This window comes from Mauremys mutica, chromosome 9, assembly GCF_020497125.1.
Source record: "Mauremys mutica isolate MM-2020 ecotype Southern chromosome 9, ASM2049712v1, whole genome shotgun sequence".
Classification (NCBI taxonomy): Eukaryota; Metazoa; Chordata; order Testudines; family Geoemydidae; genus Mauremys; species Mauremys mutica.
The window spans coordinates 53,562,905-53,571,412 of NC_059080.1; the positions used below are offsets into that span (position 1 = coordinate 53,562,905).

Genomic DNA, 8,508 nt, shown 5'->3' on the forward strand with positions numbered 1-8,508 from the left:
GGGAGGCTGTGATAGGTGATACTTGTATGTTTGTTAGTATCACTTATCACAGCCTCCCAGCTAGCTAGTAAGTGTGCTGTGAAAAGCGATATTAACTAACATACACCTGTCACTTTTCACAGCATTATTTTTATTATTGAGTCTGCAAAAAAGACAAACCTACTTAAATAATTACAATGATGTGGATGTGTATATGAGCATATTTATTGGTTTTCCTAAAGTTAAATAAGTATTTTAGGAAAGTGTCAGTGTGGCCACCTGCAAAAGTTGGTGGCCACACTCTGAGGTCTAGTGCACGGTATAGTGACAGATAGTGGAGCTATGCAGAGACCTGCCAACCTCACTAATTCCCCTGTGAGACCCCTCCACTGGAAGCGGCAGGCAGTTCCACTGGCCCTCTCCACACTCTGTTTCCAAGCAGGCACTTTCTCCATTGTGTGCACTGATTTTTTTCTTCTTCTTAGTGCCCCCTGGCAGGGCCAGGGCTTCTGAGCTGCTGCATGCTCTTGCACATGGCCTAGCTGCATAATGCCAGCACCAGTACCGGCAGCCTGGACCTTTTGGGCAGAAATTCAGCAGCAGGAGCTGACATTTTGGAAGCAGGAAGCCAGAGCTCCTTGGCTGGGTTTTTCCTGTTCTGAGTGGGGCGAAATACGGCATCCAGGAGTCTCTCTGAAAGACTGGTAAGTTAGAGAGGCAGGAAAAATTCAAGGTGCAGGACCCCCACCACTACCACCCCTTTCAAACTTCTGTGGTAACCAGGTTTGGGCATTTTGTTGGTTGGCCCAAATTTTCCAGGGAGGACCTTAGCCAGGCCTGGTAGTGGGTGTTATCCTGAACTCCAGCCCCCTTGACAGCAGCTCTGAAACCAAAGAGGAGTAAATAAAATACCAACCCCAAGCCTTCCAAACCATATTTTTAAAAAAATCCACATCAGACAATGGGCTTTCAACACAATCTGAGTTAATCTTCCCACAACTTTTAAGTGCCCCTCCTTCCATTGGACTCCGGCAGTGCAAACCTCATTTCGCCAGAAACTGTTACCTCTTTTCTTGGGGGATGCGGAGGGTTGTTCATTCAAGACAGGTTTTGCCCATGTTCAGGGACAGTATGTTAGACCCATTTCTGACAGATTTCACCTCAGGCTTTTTCACTGTCCTACAGGGAAGCCTGTTTCCATGTGCAATTTATCTCTGCCAGCAATGCTACCCACCCGCTGCAACATTGTGTTCCAGGGCACTCAGTATTGCTGGACTGTTTTGCCTATGGGGTACTGCGATGGACCCACGATATTCCATGCTGCTGGGAGGAGTATGTTGGGAAAAGGAGGATTGTTGCAAAGGGCAAAGATAGTTCAGTAGGTGGATGAGATCTTGATAGTGAAACTGAAGAAGAGCATGAAGGGTTAGTGCAGCAGTTACTGGGTTGCTGCCAAGCACACGCCTTGAAATGTAACCCTTCTAAAGCCCAGATCAAACAGAGAGAAGTGCAGTATCTGGAAAACAGACTCGGCACCACGCAGGGGGAAGATCAGTAGATAAGGAGAGAGTGAAATGTAACCTAATGCCAATGGATACTAAATCCTTGCAGCCCTGTTGGGGGCTCACTAACTTTCGCTGAGAATTTATGGTGGGATATGCAGAAAAGGCAGAACCCTTGTATGAGGTGCTTAAAAGGCTGCAATGGATCTGGACAGAAGAAGCAACTAGTTCATGGGAAAGCTTGAAAAGGGGGTTAATGGAAGCATCAGCTTTGGCTGCCCCCAACAAAGACTTGTTGCGTACTATAGCAGAGCACTAACAGTTCCAGAAAGCTAACTGGGAATCTGAGCAAACTGCTCTAACTTGCTGCTTACTGGACACTACAGAAAGCCCAGGGAATTATCGGGGCAAGTAAAGTAATTGTTAAAAGCCATCATGCTCTGGGAAAACTAAGTCAGGAAAATGTATCCAAAGGGCATGTGAGTGGATAAGGCTATACAATGGGTCTTTGCTCTCATGACAGAAAATGTCCAATTGCTCACCCTGAAAGAACCTGAAATATCTGTATGGAGTCTGACCCTAACTGGTCAGGAACCTGTTTGTGAGCCCCAGGAGGAATCTAAAGCACACGCTGTCTTTACGACAACTCCGGTTGAACAGGAATTGGGAAAACAATCTGTCTTGTGGATGGTGGCTTATATTATAAAGAAGGAAAGTGAATTACAGGATTCAGAGACAGAAGACAGGCAAATACTTAAATCCTTTCAATACAAGCTAGAAAAGGGAGGAACAGTTTGCAGATGTGTCAGCAGTTGTAGAAGTGTTGGAGAGAATGAAAAACAAACTGAAGTAATTATTGGAACTGATTCACATTAGATTATGTTTATAAAGGTACCACCATTTATCTTCCGTGGTGGAAAACTATGACTTTTACAGGAATCGATTGATCTTAAATTAAACACAAGATCTTTTGGCAACGAATTGGCAGCCAATTTTAATAAGTTGAGACTGGTTAAAATAAAATCACATAGAGGAAAAGGTCCATTACAACGGGGAAATGAACAGGCAGATAAGCTCACAAAGGAAGCGGCGATTGGAAGCTGTGCATTGGTAGTAACCACCCAGGCACAAGCAAAACAAGAACAAAAAACAACCAGGAAGGGTTGCTATTATTACAGGACATTCAGGCAAAAGTTGAGTTGGTACAGCCATGGAGTGTAGAATGCCTCTCAAAGTGGAAGAGCATTCCATTGAAAAAAGAACAAAGCTTAATTATAGCAAAACCAAACAATGAATGGGTTTTAGCAATCTTAGCAAATGCAACACCTCCCTTTGGGATGGATACATGGTTCTGTTGGAGGGGGGACACCTGAAATTAGAAGAGGCATTGGAGAAACTTTAAAAGATGGGCTGGTAGCCTGGAATGAAAGAGGATTTGAATGTCCATATTCATAGTTGTTTAACGTGCAAAACATGAGCCTGCTAGAAGGAAAAGGCAAGGGGAATTAATGCATCAGGCTTTAAAGGGTCCCTTACAGCACTTGCAGGTGGATTTTGTGGGACCCTTGCCCACCACACCTCGGAAGAATAGATTGATGTTTGTAATTGTAGGTAGCTTCAGGAAATGGGTGGAAAGAGAGTAGACTGGTAGCTGCAAAAGTGTTAATAATAGAAATCTTTCCTAAATGGAGTTTACCACACAGTATTGACTGTGATAATGGACCAGCTTTCATCAGACAAGTGTACCAAAGTGTGAGTACATGGGCCGCTATTTCCCTACCATTACACATCCCCTTCCACCCTCAAGTTGGAGGGCAGGTGGAAAGAATGAACAAGTCCCTTAAAATTGAAAAATCCAAACTGTGCAATGAATTGGGAACAAACTGGGACATGGTGCTCCAATTGTATTTTAAATCTTGGCCGGCACATTTACATTTCCCAAAGGAGTCACTCCTCTCTCCTTTAGAATCACTGTTAAAGCAACTGCAGTGTAACAAACGTAGAACCCCCGTGTTGCCAAGTCTTATGGTTTTATAGGTAGCCTTGCAAGACCTGGTGTTTTTCCTAACCCCCTCTTCACCCCTGGAATCCAGAGATTGTGAGAGAGCCCCGTTTTCATTTAAAAACAACTTTCAAGGTCACGTGGTTGCAGGGACCCACTTGAAAACATGACCGCATGCGCACCCCTTAGAGAAATGAGACGACAAGTCAAACGAATCCAGCATTTATTAGAGTTTTAGGTCCTGTGCCTTTTTTGCAGCCTGACTCATGCTTTTTAGGGTTGTCAATTTTGGTTGGACATATTCCTGGAGGTTTCTTTACATGACATAATGTTTAGATTCATCTTTCATTCCTGGAGACTCCAGGCCAGTCGTGAAGGGTTGGCAACCCTTTTCTTTTGACCCCTGCGAATGTGGAATCCTTCATGTCTTCATCCAGCAGGTTCACTGAGCTGCATTGCCTCAACATGGTTCCTCCAAACAATTGAATCCTCTCTTTGTGAGGCAGAACCACTCTCAGGTTGGCAAGGGAGCAGGTGGGCTCCTGAGCTGACTCAGGGTCACCGCCAGGCAGTGTCAAGAACTTGTTAGCTATTCACACAGTCCCCTCTGGATGCACAGCACCAGCTTTAGGGTAACAGAGCACAGACTGAACCATCCCTGACCAGGCTGAGTGCCAACAGCATCAGGACCCAAGCACACCGGCACCCAGATGGCCATGCCCAGCGCCACTGGTTGCAACCACCCGCCCCCTCCCCGTGCCCTCGCCCAGTCAAAGGAGAAGCACTGGGAGCGTCTGTGAGGCCTTGCCTAGGAGTCAGGCTTGGCTCTCCCCCGCCACCAAAGGGGAGGGGCTGGCTAATGTTCCAGCTGCCCTCTCCTCGCCCAGTGCTAGTGCCTGAGCTTGCCCCACCGGGCTCGGTGATGCCAGGTTTGCCCCTGGGAGTGTGTTGGCTTCCTCTCTGGCATGGTCAGACCTGCTCCTTCGCAGCTCAGCCTCAACTGGCCTGGGTGCTGAGATGCCCCCATGCCACGCCACTCTCCCCATTTCTGGCCCAGAATGGGCAGCTCCTCTGCCAGAAATCTGTGTGTTAATGGAACAGCCCTCACCCTAGACCATGCAAAGGTCCTGGCCGCGTCTCCAACCACATCCCCTGCCCCAGAAGGACCGAGGCCCTCGCTGGGAACATTCCAAACCAGGCCTAGGCAAAGCCCCCCAAGGATGGACAAAGGGCCCAATCCTGCCGTGGCCCTAGGAGGGCTCCTTGGTATCTGAGTCACTGCTCGGGGCCCTGGGTTCCCCTAGAGGGACAGGCGAGGAACGGGAGAGGGCAGCCAGATGGCTGCTGGCTGGGGCTGGGGGTGACTACAAGAACAGGATGTGGGAGCTGTGGATGGGTGTTGCCCCATGTCTGGCACATAGCAGGGGAGCTGGTACTTTAGGGGCGGTGATCCACATGCAGAGCTGATCAGCTGTGGGGACTGAGCAGCGTTCCCCTCCCCTTGCCGGGGGGTGGCAGCTGCCGAGCCCCCCCACACACTGTACCGTGAGGGCTGGCTGGGGCGTGGCCGCCTCTGGTGCCACTACTCCACCCTCCCGTGCAGAGGAAGACTCCTATGGCCAAGGCTGCCAGGGCGAAGGCTCCCAAGGTGATGCCCAGCGCCAGAGGAGTGTGCGAGCGCCTGTGCTGTCCTTCTGTAAGACAAGAGGAATGGGCTCAGAGCCGGGCTTTGCTCTCAGGGGCCGTGCACGGTGGGGGCCAGGCCTGGTGCCTGGGAATGATCCAGGTTCCATTCCCATGTTTCCTCCTCTTCCCCTGGGCTGGGGGCCCGAAGGGAGCCACTTCCAGTGTCATAGGGGGTTCATATCCCTGCTGCTGGGCAGAGGGTCCTGGTGCCAGCATGGGCTGGCGCAGGGATTGCTGGGCTGCAGTGCCGTCCCTATACAGCACCCCGGGAAACCCATGCCCACTGGTCCCCCCTCACGTACCAGTCCTGGCGCCATCCATCTTGCTGTGCCGCCTCACAAACTCCATGCACGTCGTCTCCAGGAAGGACTGCAGCTTGGAAGTGGTCTCTGGGTACAGGCTCACCTGGGCATGAGCGAATGTGGCCAGATTGTCCTCCTCCTTGTGGCCCGGTAGCACCCAGCTGGCATTGGCCGCTCGGAAGCTCAGGAAGTCGTCTCCGTTGAGTGCCACCTCATAGAAGCTGTGGGAGGTGCCATCAGGGGAAAGCTGGCAGCCCAGCTTGCAGCGCAAGTACAGGGGGTCTGTGAGGGGGCAGAGCCAGAGGGGTCAGGCTGGCATTGCCCAGATGCAGGGGTCAGGAGGGCACAGGGAAGGAGGGGTCATGGGGGAGCTCCCCAACCCCTCCTTGTTTTGCCAGAGCAACCCTCCGGCAGATGGGGGCCAGTCAGCATCCTCCTCCTCACTGCTATCTGCTCCCTGGGCTCAGCCCCATCTCCCCGTCCCCTCACTTCTTTCCCCTGATCCCACCCCCTCTCCCTTTGTGCTCCCCAGATCTGTCCCCCACTCGCTTTCCTTTACCCCTTTTCTCTCCCTTGGCCTGATCCCCCTACCCTCCTCCTTCCCTTCCCATTTCCCACTGCCATCCCCACGCCCCCACACCTACTCTCTCTGCTTCCCTACCCCAGCCGGTGCCACACACTGCCAGGTAACTGATGTGTCTCTGTTCCCCTTTCGTGGTACTCTCAGAGTTCCCAGGAAAGCTGGGTGGCAGCTGCCATTTTGTTCGCCGAGTGGGCGCAGTCTGGAGCCAGGAGACGCACACAGCGCTCGCTCACAGAGACTTGACTCTGGGCCACCTGGCTGTTTCCTTTTGGCCAAGGTCTAAGTCACTGCTGTTGATAGGCTATGGCAGCCCCTTGGGGGCTGAGCAGGGAATGGGGCCAAACTGAAAAATGTGACAAAAAATCGGGTTCAATCTGAACCAAAACCAATTTGCTTGTGGAATCAAACAATGCAAGGGAAAAGATTGTTTCAAAAGGGATTGAGTTGGCTCGAAACCAAGGCATTTTTCAACCAAAAACAATTAGTTGAAAAACATTCGCCTAGCAATCCTGGTAAAGCATAACACCCTCTCCCCTGCTGCACCTCCACCTCCCTGCCCCCACGTTATACACAGTGCCCGGGGGTGGGGGGGTCAGCACAGCACACTGCCTGGCTGACCCATCTATGGGTGGCAAACACCGTGCATGCCCCCCTGTGCCATCCAGCTGATGCAAACTCTGTTTCTTCCACTTTGCTGCCACCCCCTGAGCCATGTCACCAGCACCAGGTGTCAGAGGGGCCCATGCCCCCAAACGCCGCTCCCGCTCTAGTACTCACACTGCACCTTCCTCTCCTTGGTGATCACTAGCACGAGGGCATGGAAGGAGTGTAAGTAAGTCTGCAGGCTGCGCTCCATCTCCTGCCACTGTGCTGGGGGCTCCAGTGGGAGCAGCTGGCTGGCATTGAAGCCCTGCAGGCTGTGGGTCAGTACCCCGTTCAGAGTGGCGTTTCCCAAAAATTCAATGGTGTTGCTGTTCGGGAGGTGGGCGAGCTGAATCATGGTGAAGGTGTGCAGGGCTGGGAGGGACAGACACCCAGAGAATCAGAAAGTCGGAGGGCACTGGGCCACCCACATCCCCCCCAACAGCTGACTTTGGGCTTCCTGTCATACAAAGCCCTCCCTCCCAGGGGGCCAGAGGCATTCCTCCATCACTGCAGCAAGCCCCCAGCCTCACCTGCTGGAGCACTGGCCAGCTGCTCGGGCTCGCCCGCACTCAGCCATGCATGGGAAAGAGAAGCCCGCAGGTAATTCCTGCAGGAGGGCTCAGCAGATGCTGGGATTTCCCTGCCTTGCTTCACTCATCGCAGGGCTTCCCTGCTAGTCCCTCAGTCATGCTAGCACCGCTGGTATCTCCTTGCGGGGGGGCCGTTTCAGACTGGCCGGCACCAGCCTTTCCTGTGGTGCTTCGAGTGCAGGAAAAGCATTTAAGCTGTGAAGGGACCTGCCACTTCCCTGTGTCACAGGGGCTGGAGGGAGATGGGGGCTGTTACAGTGTCTGCAGGGAAACCCTGGCCTGAGAGTAGACCCCATCCCATCCCTCGGCCACACCGCTGGGAATCACACTCTCTCTCTCTCAGCTGGGCTGATCAGAGTGAGGGGTTGTCTCCATGGCCAAGTCCTCAGAGCCGCTCGGGACCAGGTGGCTCTGCAGCTCCCTCAGGGTGCAAGAGCCCTGCATAGGGGTGCTGGGGACCCCTCTTACCTGCCCCATCTCCCTGGTGGCAGAGAACACCGACAAGGAGCAGAAGTAGCAGCATTCTCGCAAGCTGGCTGTGGGGCCCAGTCACTGCTTGGTTCTAGCCTGGTGCTCTTGGTGGAGGAGATGGGGGGGTCCCAGAGCCTGGCAGAGCAATGGCAGGGGCCCCGTGTCTCACGCCTCTGTGCCGAGCTGTGCAGGGGATGTGAATGCAGGGGCAGTGCTGTGGAGCAGTCGGGGCTGTGGGAGGGAGCTGGGGCTGGCAGGGAGGAAGAGGGCGGGAATGTTAGTCCAGCTCTGTTGTTGCAGCTCTGTTCCATTTCCGCAGCTGCTGACACCCCTTCTCTGCCAGCCCAGGGCCTGGCTCCCCTCTGCTGTCCCCACAACACGGCTGGGCTGGGCACTGCAGCTCACACACCCAGGGCTGATATGCACGGGGGGAGGAAGTTTTCCAGGGCCCTGAGCTCTGGAGACCCCCCTGAACATATGTAATGAGTGAAATGGGGCCCCAGCAAATATGATGTACCAGCTCCCACCCAGCACCTTCCCCCGCAGGGGGGAGTGTTTGTTAACCCCAGCTGCCAGGCCAAGCTCTGATAGGCTGAACAGTGGGCTGGGAGTCAGGACTCCTGGATTCCACTCCCAGGCTCACATTGGGGTGATGGACAGAGGCAGGACTCCTGGGTTCTGCTCCAAGCTGTGATGGGGAGTGTGGACTAATGGGTTAGAGCAGAGGGACTGGCAGGCAGAACTCCTG

The 8,508-nt window shown here is 53.1% G+C and overlaps 1 protein-coding gene across 1 annotated transcript; it reads right to left on the bottom strand.

Annotated features, from left to right (window-relative positions):
• Positions 1–3,689: 3,689 nt before the first annotated feature.
• PROCR (protein C receptor) lies at positions 3,690–8,018 on the bottom strand. The gene is made up of 4 exons (XM_045031473.1): positions 7,758–8,018; positions 6,832–7,071; positions 5,472–5,753; positions 3,690–5,177 (listed from the first exon to the last, which is right to left on the bottom strand). The coding sequence occupies exons 1-4, from the start codon at positions 7,810–7,812 to the stop codon at positions 4,951–4,953; spliced, it is 804 nt and encodes a 267-aa protein (XP_044887408.1). The 5' UTR covers positions 7,813–8,018; the 3' UTR covers positions 3,690–4,950.
• Between the last annotated feature and the right edge of the window lie 490 nt (positions 8,019–8,508).

What these genes read in the sequence shown, in the direction of transcription:
- PROCR (XM_045031473.1), bottom strand. Translation starts at nt 7,812, where the DNA reads ATGCTGCTACTTCTGCTCCTTGTCGGTGTTCTCTGCCACCAGGGAGAT. An exon ending in CCACCAGGGAGATGGGGCAG is followed by an intron (nt 7,072 to 7,757) that starts GTAAGAGGGGTC and finishes TGTCCCTCCCAG; the next exon opens with CCCTGCACACCTTCACCATG. An exon ending in CAAGGAGAGGAAGGTGCAGT is followed by an intron (nt 5,754 to 6,831) that starts GTGAGTACTAGA and finishes GCCCCCTCACAG; the next exon opens with ACCCCCTGTACTTGCGCTGC.